This window comes from Schistocerca piceifrons, chromosome 2, assembly GCF_021461385.2.
Source record: "Schistocerca piceifrons isolate TAMUIC-IGC-003096 chromosome 2, iqSchPice1.1, whole genome shotgun sequence".
Classification (NCBI taxonomy): Eukaryota; Metazoa; Arthropoda; class Insecta; order Orthoptera; family Acrididae; genus Schistocerca; species Schistocerca piceifrons.
This window is the reverse complement of record NC_060139.1, coordinates 749,106,390-749,125,800: the sequence shown is the minus strand read 5'-3', so window position 1 is coordinate 749,125,800 and position 19,411 is coordinate 749,106,390. Positions and strand designations below refer to the sequence as shown.

At 38.9% G+C, this 19,411-nt stretch overlaps 1 protein-coding gene across 1 annotated transcript in view; it reads left to right on the top strand.

Moving 5' to 3' along the window:
* Positions 1–19,411, top strand: part of LOC124776920 (monocarboxylate transporter 13-like) — a 157,581-nt gene that overhangs the window by 111,574 nt on the left and 26,596 nt on the right. Inside the window, exon 4 of the mRNA XM_047252134.1 lies at positions 14,959–15,048. Within this exon, the coding sequence (XP_047108090.1) occupies positions 14,959–15,048 (90 nt within the window). The remainder of the gene's footprint in view (positions 1–14,958; positions 15,049–19,411) is intronic.

Below are 19,411 nucleotides of genomic sequence, written 5' to 3'. Positions count from 1 at the left end.
ATTATCTTCTTATGTTACTAAATGAAACAAATGGTGTGTGTGTGTGTGTGTGTGTGTGTGTGTGTGTGTGTGTGTGTGTGTGTGTGTGTGTGGCATACCAATTACACCACATGTGTTGCTATATCTAGACATGTGTATGCACTGTTGTGTTGTACGTTTCTGTGTGTGATGCTGTTCCCCTTAACCAATTCCATAGGTGGGAGAGGGAGTCTCAGAACTCAAACGTATAGCCTTGCCTCCCTCTATGGCAGATTCCTTAGATGTAATGATTGTCTCATTGTTTAAGTTTGTCATTATCCCATACATTACTTCCTTGTCATTGACTGCAGCTTAGATACATGGACCAGTCATGTGCTATGTCTGTTTTACTTTCTTATTTATCTATTTTAGGTGTTATGTTCCTTGAGAGTCTCTCTGTGTCTCAATTTTTTTTTTTTGTGTGTCTGCTTCTCCATCAGTGTCTGTGTCAGTATGGAGTGTGTGGCCTTCTAATGATCGTGTTATTGTGTCCGTCTCATGTGTGTAAGTGTGTTACAATCTAATGCAACGTGTTAAGGATACCCATATGCCCTATATGTGCATATAGAACTCAGCCTGAGGCTCAGGTGGCTTGTGTATGCTGGGTATGGGCTGGGGCTGGTCAAAAAGTTAACCATGACATGGCTTCAGTCTGCATGATTCAACTTTAGTCATTCTGTAATTTGGGGAAGAAGAAACTGCAATGGTCTTCATGGTCACCTCCTACTCCCACTCCCATTGCTGTGTCTCAAGATGCCAGCTGTTTGACACATGCCTACAATGTTTTCTCCTGTTACTTCATGGCCTTGTTGTGTCTGCCTTTCTTTAGTCAATATGCCGATGCCCTGTGGCAGATAGTGATGTCAATGTAGCAAGTCCCTAGAACCACACACATGACTTCTACTACTGAGGTGCCTAAAGCACCCAACAGTCTGAGTAGTATGCTCCTGTGTCCTTGCCACACTGTTTCTTTAGGTTATTAGATACAGGCAGTGGGCCCATTCACTTCTTGCAAAAGTGTGTCCTCAAAGCACTGTGGGGGCCAGTTAGTGTTGCAAGATTATGCATTGTCACTTGTGAGGCTGGTGTGGACGTTGAAAGTAAGTCATTAATAAACATGTATTCGATTGTAGACCCTTACACTGAAGTTTCTTGGATGTGGATTTACTCCAGACATAAGTGGAACAGTGATTCTGTCAAATTATTTGATAGTTAAAATTAAAGCATAAAACAGATCAAACAATTTTGTGTGGCTACAGATAGCCTGTTTACTTTATCCATAGGTTTTTCTTTTCTGAGTACTGAATAAAGTCAAAAAATACTTTGCCTCCTTTGATAGGCAAAGTCTTTTCACTGTTACAAAAGCTATTAAGTAAATATTGGTTCATCAGCTAGTGTTCTCATTTATACAGTGGCCTTTCCTTTGTCTAGTTAGTGTAAAACTGAACTGATTGTTTGATTACAAATACGGAAAAACACTTTCCATAAAAATATTCTTCATGTAACATTTGTATTGTCAAGAAAGCAAAGCAAAATAATAAAGAGGGTTTGAAAACACTAAACCCATTACTAAGACTGCAAGATAAATAGGCTACCTTCCTATGTTAGCAGATGACACCACTCCCTCCCACAAACATCAATATCAAAACTTTCTCGCAGGAAACCATGACCTTGACCTTGACCTTGATGTTCTGTTTTGTTCTATTGAGAACCTGTGTGAATGCTGCCAATTGAAATGCAATGTGGAGTCCTTTCTATTCCATTCCATTATATGAATAGATCCTACCCATTGTGTCATCTACTCAGTGAAGCCCTATTCCTTTAAATCCTTTTTAAACAACTGATTTCACCTTGATCGACTACTCCTGGTAAGTTAGTCTGCTGAAGTGCCCCTGGTGTATTTTTCCTGTATTGACTCCCTTGTCACAAGTGGTCATTTTTGTTTAAACATTGATGTCAAAATAGTGTGTGTTCAGAGTGCTGTCTACTGTAAAAGTAATGTTACAGAGGACCACCCTTCTGACAAAATATTGAAATATACTAGCATCATTAAGAAAAAAAGAATGATAGTAAGCATTTATAAATAACAGAAGCTAACTTCATAGTGAGTGTTCTTGACAAAATGTATGATGAATCATCTACACTGCTGCTGATTGAAGGAATAATTGGTGTCATATAAACATCAAAAATCATCATTTATTAGCTCAACTAAATAAACACATAGGCATGTGATAAGTACATACCATCAGTAGTACATCTTGACCAGAAAGTTGCTCATGTAAAACAGGATTTGAGTTTCCATTGTTATTAGGTACAGTGTATGTGTTAACTGTAAGTTGACCAATTCACAGAGTGAGTTGCTGGGAGTGGAGGAAGCAAGCCCAGTGTACACATTGATTACAACAAATTCAGGAGTTGTGAGGGGGAGAAAGCTCCATCTCCTCACACAGTGCAGGCACCTTAATAACCCATCTTCCATACTCCTGCAAACAAACAAATTGCACTGAGTCAAAAAATTTCTTAAATGTTTGTAATCAAAACTGAAATCTCGTTATGTATTGATGTATTTAACAGAGATATAAACTACAACAATTACACACTTACCACAAGGAAAGTAAGCAGTAAAAAACAGAGTTAAAGGCAACACTGTAAAGCTGTCCTCACATGTGACAAGTTAGCTGACACCGACATGGGGCTGTAAGAGTTTTGTGATGGCATTTTCTGTTGTTTCTTGTTCAGGAGGTATTGCCATATGTGAAACATAAAAAAAGTTCTGTGATACTTTGGCAGTGTGCTACAAAATGTTGAACCAATAATAAGCATAATAAAATGGTGGGAACATGATATGATAGTTAAAAGAATCTTTAGTTATTTTCATATTACAATGTGCCTGTTATGTTTAAGGCAGTAGCACATTGCAGATCCATCAAAAATGTGTTATTCTTGGTAGAATTTGATATAACTAAATAGTGGCTAGTAACACATTGATTAAAGGCTTTGGAAGTGTTACATACTGTGGTGCCTACCATTCATGATTGCCAAGCACAGCGAGCCACAGTACTGTCATTTTTTGACCAAGTTGTGAACATACAGCACAGTCCATGATTAGAGTATGCTGGTTCATTATGCGTGTGGTCACAGTGCTGCGATTTGAGTCGTCACCCAAGCAACAGACAGTGTGAAGATGAAGATGCTGCTCCCACCAATTGTGCTGCCAGTTCTGATGTTACTGCTGCATCATTGCCTGACGAGCTTGATTCAGTGGCTTCCTATACCACTGTCTGACTACCACCTGACTATCTGCAGCCCTCTGGTTCATGCAGGTTGACACCAGCTTCTGTTTCAGTTACATGATATCGAAACAAAAGAAGTACACTGATGTTGTCAGCTAGTTAGACCAGTGCTATGCTGTGATATTGCTGACATCACTGTGCCACCACCCATCAAGCCATACCAAGAGGGAGCTCATATACTATGTCTGTATATCTCTGTACATCACCAGCTGAGAACGTGCACTGGCTGATTAGACAATGACATTGGTGACAGAATTCTGCCACAGCTCCTGTGCTATCTCCATTGCATAGTTGACACTGCCACAGTTTGAAGAGCTATTTCACATGTGTTGACTGAACTGGCTGCCTAACCAAGCATGTGAAATCCTCGCAATTCAACAGTGACCTTCACTGAAACAACTGGCGACCCTCACTGACAATGCCCTCACTGCAGTCCCACATTCTGACTCTGCTTGTTACTCTTTCTGATACCTCCTCTGACCCAACTGCACCTCCAGCAGCACAGTGGGCCGCAATGTGTTGGCACCTGCTGCCTTGGCACCCGCCGCCGGCAGGATTTCAGTCCAGATCGAAGCCTTCAAAGTGCAGCTATTTGCACTTCATGCCAGACTAATTGATGTTCCCACACCACCATGCCTTCACCAGCGTACCCAGGACCAATGTTATGCTGAAAAACCAACCCATATCTGTTGGTAAGACTGCACATTTGGCAAGTGAGCTTCATGCTGTCACCCACTGTGCAACTGTCCACATGCCAGCAGCATCCGCAGGTGAGTGTGCAGTGGCAGGGCAGGCTGCCTCAAAGTGCTTGACACTGAGTCTGACCTGTGTGTGTATCCAGGCATATAGCTCCCTGGGTGTCGACCAGCAAGTCCATTTGGCTGTCAGCTGACAACTACTTGTCCACCACCACCACCACCACCACCACCACCACCACCACCACCACCAACACCTTTGTTGTTTACACGATGAAATTGGATGAGGACTGCACTGCACCTTCATGTGGCATTTCAGCATCACAGAAGTCATAGAGCCAATCATTGGTGCTGATTTCTTAGTATGTTTTCAGCTCCTCGCTGACTTTTCTGGCTCTCACCTTGTCAATGGTGACTCCAGTCGTTTAACCTTCAAGTTCTGCCGTGCTGTGTAAAACTTTGTGCTGGAGTTCATCAACAATGTTGATGCAGGTCAGTACCAGCACCTTCTTGACCATTTCCCAGCCATCACATGCCTGCCTGGAGCAACAAGAAAGGTACAGTGCAGCACAGTCCATTACATCTCCACCTGGTCTGTTCCTCCAGTTTTTGACAGACTGACACCTCACACTGGAGTGATTGGATGCGTCTTAAATCAAATTCAGGGTAACGCTTCAGACATCTGGTCCTCTTCTCTCCACCTTGTACCAAAGGATGATGCATCCTGGCAAGCCTATGGTGGCTACTAAGCTCTTAATACAACATGCCATGCTGGAGAGACACCCAGTCCTAAACCTTCAGAACATCAACCATGTGGTGCTCCTGTGTGTGGTGACTACCATCACATGTCAAAGCACAGCCAGCCACAGTACCGCCATTTGTAAACCAAGGTGCAAATATGCAAACTTACAGCACAGGCAGAAATACAGTGCTGCTAAAAGCCTTCGGCAACCTATGAGCTTTCAGCATAGTCTACAGTGGGGTGCTGCTACTAGGTGGATAGGCCAGTCGACATAAACACAAAAATACAGGACCCAATAATAGTATTTGCTAGTGTGGCACTCGACTCCTACTAACTTTAGTGTTGTCCCATTGTGTGCCTAATTTTGGAAGCTCAGCATGGCTACATAGCAGAGAAAACTGTCGTCCATCAGCTGTAACTTCACTAGATCCACATGTAACTACAAACCAAAATGCATATGCAAGTGTGCTGGTTTGTGTGTGCTGTTACAGTGCTGTAATTTCAGTGGTCGCTCAAGTGATGGATTGTGTAGTGCTATCAGTTGAAGCTTCTGCAACAAAATATGTCATTGACTGCGGTGGTTGCTCAAGTCATGGATTGTGCACAGTGGTCTTTACCGAGTGGCTGCTTGTTCGACAGACCCTGCTCAATATCATAATGGACACTCCTATGATGGGTAATTTTTTCCGAGTGTGTGGTGCCAGAACATGTCTATTCTGCATACAATGCAAGTTTTCCCAAAGTATAATACAATGTTGTCTGTTATCGTAATCCATCATAATGGTTAGGGACACTGAGCTACAAACTACTATGTAGCTGGTTTGCATCCTCTTGTATTCAATGTTGTATTCATGTTTTATAAAAGGTTGAGAGACTTCCTTATCAATGTAATGGAAATATTTTCTGTAAAATTTGATCTTATCTAAATAAAAGTGTGCTATTTTAAGAGGGAGGCTTTGTTAAGTTTGTAAGTTGATCTTGTTACTGACTGGATATTTAACTTTCCTTTCTCTCATAAGTTCATGGATATTGAATTTTTAATTTATGTTTTTACTGTTGGAACAACATGACTACCACATGCACAAGGCAGGAAACGTGCAGCAAATGTAGCAATGATATGCATGTCCGCTTGTGGTTAGTGAACGAGATACAGTAGACAGCTGCTGCTGGAGCATACTGTGGCTGTAAACCACGTTAACTAGCACATCCCATGTGATTCAGATGCTGTCTCATGTGATTATATTTCCTGCCTGCATTCACATTAACATCAGCTGCCTCATCCTGTGTGAAGATGGCTTAACACAGAATAAAACAGTGGCTACCTATTTTCATTAAAAATGTTATGTTTATGTTCTTATTTATGCATGGTCTTGGCTTTTTCTTTTTCCAGATGTTGTAAAGTCTAAATACCTATTTGCTGTCAGAAATTTGGTCTCCCTTGTAGGAGAACCCTAGTAGGAAGATCGTAAAAGACCTAATGCAACCTTTGAGAAACACAGAAATGAAGTAAACAATGAAATAAAGATGATGACACATTACTCTAAAATGAGTGAGAGTTGTGAAAATATGTTAACTTCATCTGTTAGCAAATGATGCCATAATAATTTGTTTCTGTGCATATGCAGTCTGGAGGATACTCAGGATTTCAGAACTGTGCTTTCAGCACAATCAATTCATCTATGACATTACTCTCCCACTCACAACATGGTTGGCACACATTTCACATGCAGGTACATAATGCACACCCATTACAAGTAGTTGATTTTGACCTGAAAGTCGTTTGTGTAAAATGGGCTTAAGCTTCCACATAGGATTAATTTATTTGATTTTTCTCATTATGATCATTTTGTGATCTGTACATTGGAGAAAGCAATTTATTACATGAATTTACTTGAAATTCAAGCTGTTGAATTCTCCTGAAGTGTCCACCATTTGAGTTAGATTGGGCATCTCTGGAATCCTCTTACTTGAACTTGGGATGAAACGTGCCACTCTTCCTTTTCCTTATATTGAACCTACAGGAGCAAGGCTTAAGAATAGTTGAATTGAATTTATTGGCCTTTAGCTTCCGCCACACAGCTGGCTCACACTCGCACAAAATATACAGCTATTGAGAGCAAATTAGTGTTAGAATATTTATTAGTTTTGCTTGTGCACGCACATTGTAGACTGAACAAAAATAACTACTGACAAATACCATATAATCATTGCGAAATCAAATGTTACAAAACATTTATGTGCAGTCTATTGTTAAGGATACATTGGTCTTTGATGCAGATACCTGTAGCAACAGTGAATCTGTTCTTTGTTTAGAAAAGTCTGTGGTCTTGGGTTGCTAACAAAGCTGTCCTTCAGTTTAGTGACCAAAGACCAAACTGGACCAAGCTGAACAAGCTGTTGTAAAAGGATTGTAATACTTATGTTTAGTCTGGGACACACAAAGAAAATGTGATCTGCATCCTCATCTCCACAAGTTCAGAAAGGTCTCTTCACGATGTGTAGCCTGTAAAGATATTTGTGGAAACATCCATGGTTAATTCTGAGTCTGGTTGTTAGCTAGGTTTGGCACCTAGGTACTGAATTTGTTAGATCCTCTTGGTTTCTGCTTGTATTTTTTGCAGGCTGATGTAGTTTTGCTAAGTACAATGTTTCTTGCAGTTCCTCACTGCTTCCTTATGTTCTTTGATGGCTCCCAGACATTTGGTATCCCACCACAGACGACCTGCAGAACATAGTTACTCAGAATTACCATTAATTTCTAGATTCTAATATGGCATATTAGTGCAGTAGATTTAAGATCTACAAATAAAGGTTTGACCTTTTATTAGAAACCAATAAATGGCAACATGATCATATTTATCTCTTCAAGACGGAGCTTCACCATTAATGGAGCAACTATCATCCTTCCATGACCATACTATGGTTGTAATATTATTAATTACAATAATTGTAGACACAGATGACTCATTGTGCTAATAATGCAAAATGGTTCCGTTGAGGAATTGCCTCTGGCAGCCTCTGTTGTGCACTTTGTTGATTTAGTGTAGTCAGAAACTAGATCTTCTTACGTTTCTAATTGTGAGAGGCTGACTTTTAAACTGTCATTCCAGTTGGCCTTTCCTGATTTTCCAACACTGTGCAGGGTGGATCCAGGATGGTTCTTCCTCTGCTCTGGGAAAAGCCAAATGAATTGGCAGGTGATTGGCATGCACTACCCAATCAGTTAGTAGTGCCACATGAGATATGAAGCTGGGGTCCATGGCTGATCTTGTCTGTAATGGTAGGGTTAGTCTTGTTCTGTTAATCAACAGCACTAGATTTTTGTCACCATTGTGATCATTACACTCACATCCTCATTTTGTGTGATGGGTGTTGGTTTCCGACCAAAAGCAGTGGGTGGCCAAATATTTGTAACAGAGATGCAATATTGGAATCTGAAAGGAGCATTGTTGTGTGGTTGGATGGGTGGTGGGGGGCACTACATGCCACATCGTCTCTGGCAGAGTAAATTTGGAGCTACCGATTTCTCCACATTTTGTCACACATTTGCAGGTCATCCTGCATATCACTAGTTTTTGTTTTGTTTGATCATAACTCTACAGTAGGCATAATCGCAAGCAAACATTCTCACAGAGCTTCTGATGTTGTCCACGAGATCACTCGCTGGCTGCTGTGGCTGAGCAGTTCTAGGCACTTCAGTCCGGAACCGCACTGCTGCTACAGTCGCAGGTTTGAGTCGTGCCTCAGGCATGGATGTGTGTGTCGTCGTTAGGTTAGTTAGGTTTAAGTAGTTCTAAGTCTACGAGACTGATGACCTCAGATGTTAAGTCCCATAGTGCTTAGATCCATTTGAACCACTAGATCATTCACATACATTATAAACTGTAATAACCACATGGTTGTCTCGCTAAGTTACTTATACACTGAAGTGCCAAAGAAACTGATATAGGCATGCATATTCAAACACAGAGACAGGTAAACAGACAGCATATGGCACTGCTGTCAACAACACTTACATAAGACAACAAGTGTCTGGTGCACTTGTAACTGCAGTTACTGCTGATAAAATGGTAGGTCATAAGGATGTGAGTTTGAATGTGGTGATATAGCTGGTGCATGGGTGATGGTACACAGCATCTCAAAGATAGCGGTGACGTGGGGCTTTTCCCATATGACTATTTCATGAGTGTGCCGTGAATATCAGGAATATGGTAAAATATCAAATCTCAGACATCACTGTGACCTGAAAAAGATACTCCAAGAATGGAACCAATGACAACTGAAGAGAATAATTCAGCGTGACAGAAGTAGAACCTTTCCACAAATTGCTGCATATTTCAATGCTAGGCCATCAAAAAGTGTCATTGTGTGAACCATTCAACGAAACATCACCGATATGGGCTTTTGGAGCTGAAGGCCCACATGTGTACGGTACCCTTAATGATTGCACAACACAAAGCGTTACTCCTTGCCTGGGCTTGCCAATACCAACATTGGATTGATGATGACTGGAGTCATGTTGCCTGTTTGGACGAGTCTCGTATAGACTTCTATTGAGTGGATGGATGTGTATGGGTATGGAGACTCATGAATCTATGGACACTGCATGTCAGCAGGGGGCTGTTAAGCTGGTGGATGCCCTGTAATGGTGTGGAGCATATGAAGTTGGAGTGATATGGGACTCCTAGATAAGACTGACTCTGACAGGTGACACGTACGTAAGCATTGTGTCTGATCACCTGCATCCATTCATGTTCATTGTGCATTCCGACAGACTTTGGCAATTCCAGCAGGACACTGTGACACCCCACATTTCCACAGTTGCTACAGAGTGGCTCCAGGAAAACTCTTTTGCTTTCAAATACATCCACTGGCCACCAAACTCCCTAGACATGAACGTTATTGAGCATATCTGGGATACCTTACAACATGCTGTTCAGAAGAGATCTCGTACTCTTACAGATTTGTGGACAGCACTGCAGGATTCATTGTGTCACTTCCCTCCAGCACTTCAAACAATAGTAGAGTCAACGCCATGTCATGTTGTGGCACTTCTGCATGCTTGTGCGGGCCTACATGACATTAGGCAGGTATACCAATGTTTTTGGTTCTTTAGTGTTCCTTGATTGACTTTGTCCCAGGAATTCCTAGATGTAATCAGAATCTTGGTAAGCTTGTGACTAAATAAAATGTAGAACTGTGTCAAATACCTAGCAGATGTTAATACACATGGCATCAACCTGGGTGCCCTTGCCTTTGATGCTCTGTATGTAGTTGAGGAATGGAGTGAACTGCATTTCAAAAAAATCTGTTTATGGAATCTGTGTTGATTTTTAGAGATTTTGTTTCTTTCCAAAAAGGTTATAGTGTATGAGCAAAAATGTTCCATAATTCAACAAAAAGCTGGCATCAGCAATACAGGCCTACAGTTACATGCTCCAGTCCCTACCTGAAAATGGGAATGGCCTGTGCATTTTCCCAGTCAGGCATTTTTTTTGTTGATCTAAGATGAAATGTTCCTAGATGGGCATGTAGTAGTTCCACATAACATGTTTATAGTAGTACTGGTATTTCACCTGATTCAGATGCCTTCTCATTGTTGAACAATTATAGTTGGTTGTCGCCTTAATATAAAGCCATGTCTTTTAGAGCCCTTCTTCATTTACTTTGTGTCCTCAAGATATCCAGTGGTCATCTTCAAAGGGAGATGTGAAAAGATCTGCACGAATATACAGGGTGATTCAAAAAGAATACCACAACTTTAAAAATGTGTATTTAATGAAAGAAACATAATATAACCTTCTGTTATACATCATTACAAAGAGTATTTAAAAAGGTTTTTTTTTTACTCAAAAACAAGTTCAGAGATGTTCAATATGGCCCCCTCTAGACACTCGAGCAATATCAACCCGATACTCCAACTCATTCCACACTCTCTGGAGATGTTAGAGAATTGGCTGTTCCCTCAGCTCGAACAAGAAGCACAACAATTCGTATTTCAGCAGGATGGAGTGCCACCACATTGGCACTTATCTGTCCGTAACTACCTGAACGTAAACTACCCGAGGCGATGGATCGGCCGCCAGGCAGCCCGTGACAGAGCACTTCATCACTGGCCTCCAAGAAGCCCTGATCTTACCCCCTGTGATGTTTTCTTATGGGGGTGTTTTAAGGATATGGTGTTTCGGCCACCTCTCCCAGCCACCATTGATGATTTGAAATGAGAAATAACAGCAGCTATCCAAACTGTTACGCCTGATATGCTACAGAGAGTGTGGAACGAGTTGGGAGTATCGGGTTGATATTGCTCGAGTGTCTGGAGGGGGCCATATTGAACATCTCTGAACTTGTTTTTGAGTGAAAAAAAAACCTTTTTAGATACTCTTTGTAATGATGTATAACAGAAGGTTATATTATGTTTCTTTCATTAAATACACATTTTTAAAGTTGTGGTATTCTTTTTGAATCACCCTGTAAAGTAACTACTGTGCTGCTAATCTTGATGTGTTTCTTTTGGTGTACTAAAACAAAGTATATTCAAATACATTATCATCTGAAGAGATGTTTTAGCATAAGCAACACTACGTCTTTCTGAACATAGCAAGAGTTTTCAAATGGCTTGTTGATACAACAAAACCATTTGTGTTAACTTCCATGGTGTCTTGAAGCTTTCCTGTTGACTATACGTAATAATCTATTATGATAAATTTTAGAACAATTTATCTTCCGTGTTGTGTGTCAGCACATCCTATCATTCAAACCCTTTAAACTGCTCTGAACAACTTAGAAAACAGGCGAGTTGCTGATTGTGAATTGGGTGCTTCTCACTTTGCTGGCTGCATTACATTTTGTGAATGGTTCACAAAAATAATGCAGTAAGTGATTGGCTGCATGCGATATTATCTGCAATATTACTGATACATGTTTCCAGAAAGCTGATGCTTCTCTTTGGCTTCAGCAAACCTTATTATTCCAGTTTTGCTGGAAGTTTTGGCTCTGAATGCTGTTTCTACTTACATTATGTACGTTTGATCTATAGAAGCCGCCTTTCTCATGGTTTTCAGGGGAGCGGGTGGAGGGGAAGGGGAGGGGAGGGTAGGGGAGGGGGGTCGAGCGTGTGTGAAATTCAGTGGCTGTTAAGTTTAGATTTCAGTACTCGTCTACTACCACAGGAAGATAATTTACATACTACCAGTATTTTAACAGTGCACATTTGTTCATCTTTTTAATCCTTCAGTTGTCAGTAACATTCACATTTCACTAAGTTGCTACCGAGAGTGGTGTTACCAATATGTTGTACATTTAGAGCCTTGGCTAGTAAGTTTTTTCAGATTTTCATTTATTTAACCCATTAACAGCCACTTTTATTAATTTCCTGAGAAATTCTGTTTATTTGTGTAAGAGATTTGAACCTGACATACCACTTTTATCTACAGAATATGTTTTTCAGAAGTATAGCAGATTTTTTTAGAAAGCCCCCAAATAGGGATGGTGGCAGATGACATGGAAAAAAAGGAATAATTGGAAACAAATTTTAATTGCTATAATCCATTACAATTGTGTTTAGTTTTAATTAATTGGGCATAAATTACGTTACATTTCGTATGAACTCAAGTTATACATTTGTGTAAATAAAAAACTTATTTATGCCACTGTTCCATACATTCCGTAGGTAAGCCTACTTTAAATTTTCTACATTGTTTTCTTACATTCCTTTTGCATGTCACACAGGTACTTTGTTTTCCTTGGCAGGTTCTTTCTAGATAATCTCACAGTGGATTTTTTTCTCACTGTCTCTGGAACAGGTTTCTGGGTCTTTTTCTGCAGTGATGGTCTACCAAGACTCTTAGGATTAGAAATAGACTGTGTTTGTAGGTAGCCTCTAGTTATTTGCCTCCTAAACTCTAAAAGGGGTATATTGCTGTTAACATGACAGTATAATACATAAGCATTTGCTACTGCAGTATCAATTATGTTGGTGAATATGGGAAAATACCATTTCTTTTCGTGTATTTTTATTCTATATTTATTTATATATCAGTCAAGTTTGTCCACTCCACTCATGAATTTATTGTAGATATGTATACAGAGAGGCTGGGATATTTGCACATCTTTTTTCTCCAATCTGGACCATCTAACTACTTTCTTCTCTGGATATATTCCATGATGGTTTGATAAGACTCATACACATTTATTATCTTTCCATGCAGCACAGAATATTTTGTGTTTTGACATCAAATCTGTAATCAATAGCTCCACGAGTTTCCTCTCTGAATTCATTATCTGACTTGAGAGGGCATTTATTTACCCAGTTTGATCGAACTGTTCCTGTTGCTGCTACACTTTGGTCTGTTAAAGTTTTCATTAGATCAAAACTAGTGAAAAATTATCAAAAAAGAAAATGTGGTTGGAGGGATTGTTTACCATAGATATTTAGCTCATTATAACTGATGCATCCAAACCTTGCACCTCATTGACATTGTCCCTTTTCCCAGTATACAATTCTGTATGAAAGCAGTATCCTGTTTCTGCACAGCACATTGTCCACTGTTTGAACCGAAACTGTATGGGTTAACCCAGAGTAAATTGTATGAAATAATGATGCCTGTAATATCTGATCATCTGCTCATCAATGCTTATAATTTTCAAAAAAACACCAAACTTCATATAATTTTGATTCATTTTGTCAATGAGGGGGCATATCTTGAAATCTGTGGTTGCCAAATTATTGTCAGTTTAGAATTGTCACTGAAGTGTAAATTTTTCTTTATTTCTAAATACCTGTTTCTGGAGAAACATTTTGTGACCCATCTAATGTCAAAGTCTTCATCTTTGTACCAATACATTTGCTCCTGAGGTAAAGAATGGTAACCTGTAAGGCATAAAAAGCCTGCAAATTTTCAAAGACAGTCTACCAAAAACGTAAATCCATGCCTGTTATTTTGTGCAGCATATCTGACACTTTCTTTCACAGTGAAATTCATTATTTCTTGGTCAAATAGCATTTCAAAAATTTCGATCGTTGATTTTCCTTTGAGTGAAGTTATTTGTTCCATAGCTCTGTTTAAGTAGTCATTATTCCCAAATGTCTTTTCATAATCGGGCTGAACTTTTTGCCAATCTGAAACTGTTTTAACCATTTTCGAGTCACATTTCTTTGACCGTTTAGGCCATGTAGTACTAGGGTCTTTTTTGGCGAGAGGTTCTGTATTGGGATCGGCAACTGCAATTGCAATTGCACTTGAATGAACTTTCAGCTTATCAGGAATATCGTTAGGATAAGTGTCTCCCAAATGTCATCATCGAATTCTTCAGTGTCGGAATCATGATCCACAATGTCAGTGGGAAGTTCTACAATATCTATCACACCATGATCATTATCTTCGCTGAGAGAGTTAGAATCATTTATCATATCTTCTACTTTGGCTAGTCTGTGTAACTTTCTGGCACCCATATACAAAAATAAATAAAAAATAAGATACAATGATTGTGGTTGTATGAAAATACTTTGTATTAGCCACAATCCCCAAATGGGTATCACTTTAAAATTTGTAATAAAACAATATTTACTAATAATAAATGAACGAAGAAACATTTGTGAGCTACTGTAAGCTACAAATTTACAATATGATCACAACATTTGATGGAATAATAAAAATAATGAAAATTACACAACTGAAAATCTATGGTATTCGTGTTACATGACTTACCATCCAATTTATGGTTTATTTAACTTTACACAAGAAACCACATGCAATATTTTGATTCTGCTCGGTCACTCACTTCAGTTAGACTGTCGTCAAATATTATAAGCTATTCAGCATTAAAACAAAGACACTGCTGCCAACTGATGGGACAAAAACTATCCGGTCCCCAAATGGTGATTGTGGCAGTTAATGGGTTAATGCTTTATGTTCATAATCTGCATATCAGCCTCACTATCTGAGCATCTATCAGTTGTATTTACAATGAGCATCTATCAATTGTATTTACAAATGAAGTCTGACAACTAGTTACAAAAATATTTTATTCATGACAGACATTACAGGGGGAAAACATAGAAACCAATCTTATTTGTAATACAGCTGTTTATATTTTTAAAAGCACTTGTATGACAAATTACTAATTAGGCTACTTTCATACTTTTTTAAAGTTTCAAATAGAGAATGTCAAAGAAGTGATTTAAGACAGCATTGTTTATATGTTTCAGAGCGCAAGAAGAAAAATGTTCAGTCTAAGAAGACTAAGTTGAAAGGCGAGTCGGTGCAAAATAAACCAGAAACAAAAGAACTTTTATCAGGTGAGTGCAATTGTAGTCTATAGAACACCTGAATAGTTTGAAAACCTCTGAAACACTTCATATTGCTCTAAAAATGAATGACTGGGTTAACACCACCATCTTGTGATTTAATATTTACACATTGCTGCTGATAAACTGGGGGCCAGAGATACTGAAACATAAAAAGAATATTCTTGCTCTGAGCTTTAGGAGCAGCTTATTGTGCAGTCAGTTTCCATATGTAACCTTACAGGATACCACCATGTGATGCCTAGTAAAGAAATGAACTGACTTTTGACAGAATAAAATTTTTCTAGTTTCATGTTTTCATAATACTGGTTGCCTACAGTTATAGTGTAGAAGGGATTTAAGGTACAGAGCATCAACACAGTAGTAAATAGTTTTGATGTTAAATTAATTCGTTCTATCAAATGAAGGTATAATCTTGTTCTAAAGTAATAGCTTATGCTATGTGGAGAAAAAGTGATAGTTGAAAAATATGCAGCTACTTTTCCACTTATGCCATTTTTTTAATGTGTACTTTACCTGTATTAAATGAAGACGAACAATTTACTGGTCTGAGCTGCCAGAGTTCATGGTCATGTGTGCGTGAGGTATGCTTGCTTGTGTGAACGAATGGTGTGTGTTTCTCTTTCTTCTTCTGACAAAGGCTGTGGCTGAAAGCTCACGTGTAAGATCCTTTTTAATTGTGCTGTCTACAACTTAATGTGTCATCTTTATGGTAAGTAGCAATCTGTCTCTTCCTACATTATTGATATTCCAACCTGGAGTTTCCATCATTTACGAGGCCTGTTCAGAAAGTAAGCTCCGATTGATTGCCAAATTGAAACCACAGTGAACATCAGAAATGTTTTACTTGTAACAATTAGCTACACCTTTCAGCTACTTCTCTACGTAGTCGCCGTTCTGACTTAGACTTTTGTCATAGCGTTGTACCAACTTTTCAATAGCCTCATCATAGAAGGCAGCCGCCAGTGCTTTCCGCCAATTCTCCACGCTGGCCTACACCTCGTTGTCTGTGTCAAAATGTTGTCTTCAAAGACAGCGGTTCATGTGACCAGAGATGAAACTCAGGGGGAGACAATTGCGGACTGTATTGTGGGTAATCTAACATTTCCATTTGAAAACGATGCAGGAGCATCTTCATTGCCCCTGCAGAATGCGGCTGAGAATTGTCGTGAAGACGAAACAGCACGACAGTTATGTAATGTTAGCTGCATAGCTTCAGGCGAAATTTCTCACCAGGCCCTCGTACTTGGCGGCAGGCACTATTTTCTAGACATCTTTACGCACTCACTGCGAGCTCAGAAATGAGAAGAGCGACGTGATGCTAACTGGGGTTATACTAGAGACACTACCCAACACATCTGTGCAAAGCTTTATCGGATTTTCATAGTCGTTTCCATTTCGCGACCGATCGGAGCTTACTTTCTGAACGCCCCTCGTAATTTACTTTCTTGAAAGTGGTTAATCTACGCGCGGGAAACGTGGAGTTAGCAACAGTAGTACTGAAAATGTAACTGAAACTTGCAAGCACCACTGAATTTGATAGTTTAGCGCAAAAAAAAAATAAACTACTTTAGAAAAAAATAATAAAGTTCAGATTTTAGCACTTCCGCAGTTACTGTAGCATTATCATAACCATACACGTGTGCGTGTGTGTCTGTGTGGTAACTAATTATCAAGTAGTGATAAGTAAGCACTCAAAGGACAACAAAGCTGTAGTATTGTTGTAAACTGTAGTCAGTGTTTTAAAGTGCTGTTCTTGCAAAACTATTATGAGCTTTTCATCAATTTAGAGGATAAAAATAAACATTTTTGCTATATTTTGATAAAAATTCATTTAAATAAATGACGAAGGCAACTTAACTTCTTCTGTTTTAGTCCCAGTCAAATCTTTTGTGGAAAGAGTTTAGTAACCCAATATTTAACCAATTCACTTACATTTATACATCACATAAATATGTCTCTTCCATAAATTACATACTGGCATTTAAACTGCAGAAGTCACATAATCATAATACTTTGTTGTATAGCTATTGCTAAAAAATCTTTTAAGACTAAGAAAAAACAACATAGTCACTGCGGACATTGAGAAATAGCAGACAGTGTGGAGACTGCCTTTAGTGGTGCATTTTGTAGCTCAAGTGAAGGTATGTCTAGCCTTTGGTACTGTACTAAATGTGCCTACTGCAATCATGGAGAAATAGGAGCCAATTTATAACCCAAGCTGATGTGGCAGTAGCATAAGTAAAATTAGAGCAATTGGCAGTTGCAGAAGTAAAATTAGGAATAGGGTAGATGATTAAATGTGGTTAAGAGACTCTGCAAGTCTGTTAGCTTTCCACTAGATGCATCCAGTGTTGTCATTGCTCTGGAGACTTTCAACAAAGAGTGCAAGCAATATGAGCTCAGAGACAGTATAACAATTAAGAGAAAAATTGCAATATAAGGTTACTTGTAGTCAGAGAAATAGACAAAAGAAGCTCTTTCTGCTAGGGAGTAATTGTGGAAGAGTACTGTCTGAACTAGTGCGGAAATCTGTGTGCGATGAATACCAGGTGACGAGTACGTCCAAGCAAAGTGCAGGGCTCAGCAATGTCACATGCTGTTTAGGTTATCTGCAGAAAAATTTTGGTAATCATCATTCTCTGACTAATGGCGGTGTTGGAAACAGTTTAGACCATAACCGCACATACACAATTGAGGATGACATCAGGCACATTGCTGTGAATGCTCCTCTCCCAAATGTGAAGATTGTTACATTCTGAGCAATAATACAGACCTTGATTGAAGTGAAGTGTACTGTTGAATGTGTAAATGCAGAGCTCAGAGCTTCAGGAATCACTTAAGAGTGGGACAATCACACATGGATGTGACTGATAACAATGTCCCTCACATGATCACATCATGTGTGGTATGGTATGCCCTCCTCTGGTAGCTGAATGATCAGCGTGATGGATTGTCTATCCTCTAGCCCCGGATTTGATTCCCGACTGGGTCGGGGAATTTTTTCTGCCCATGGACTGCATGTTGTGCTGTTCTCATCATCATCCTATCATCCTCATCGACTGCAGATCACCGAAGTGGCGTCAAATAGAAAGACCGGCACCCGGCGAATGGTCTGCCTGATGGGGGGCCCCAGCCATACGATTAAATAAATAAAATAAATGGTATGGCATACATCTGAATGTTGCCAGTAGAATGTTATCACTTGTTATTAATAAATGATTTATCTTATTCTACCATGATACAGAGTAATTTTACCATCTTTGCAGATGACACGAATATAATGGTTAATGGTCGTAAATGGGAAAATATTCCAAGTGTCTATTAATATTATTCTTATAGATTTAATGAAATGGTTTACTGCAAATGGTCTTCTGCCAAAACTGAGGAATAAATGACTGTTAAATATGCCACTCAGGTCATAAAAAGAGTGGAAGTAACAAAGCTTCGAGACACGAAGATTGACTGTAGAGTAAACTGGTCCCATCAAATTTTAGATCTTTACAAAAGACTCAGCTCTTCAATTTTTGCAATGTGAATCATATCTGACAGTGCAAACTTAAGCATTAAAAAAGCAGCATACTATAGTTACTTCCATTCTTTTTTGGCATATGGGATTATTTTCTGTAGAAATCAACCTATTGTGAAGAAAATATTCATTGCTCAGAAGCATGTTGTAAGAGTGATATTTGCTGTAGACCCTAGATGCAGTTGCAGAAGCCTGTTCCAGAATCTGGGAATTCTTACAACTACTTCTCAATACATATATTCACTTATGCATTTCGTAAGTAAAAACACTGATTTATACAAATGTAACAGTGGATGCCATCAGTACAACACAAGGAGGAAACATGATTTGCACACTAAAGGTAAAAATTTGAAGGTTGTACAGAAGGGTGTACAGTACTCTCGTATAAAGATATTTAATGCGCTTCCTCCAGAAATCAAATGTGAAGTAGCCAACAAATCTACATTTAAAGAGCTTCTGAGGCAATTTCTTTTAGCCATGACATTTTACAGTTTGGAATAGTTTATGAAACACAGTGAGAAACTACGTTAAAATAAAATTAGATGTATTATCATATAAATTGAACATTAAGCAGCACATTCCTGTCACATATGTAACTCTTTTAGTGTTAACTGCTTATTTTAACACTTCGGGTTATATGTCCTTTTCATATTTAATTTACTATGTTTTATACTTTGTAATCTGTAGGCCTAAGGTTTCTCATTTCATCATATTGTGTTACTGATCATTCTAGTAGTTACGTAACTTTCTAATCTTTACTTGTAAGCATAGTGTATAAATACTTGTCCTTGACAATGTAAAAATTAACACACACTACATCCATGT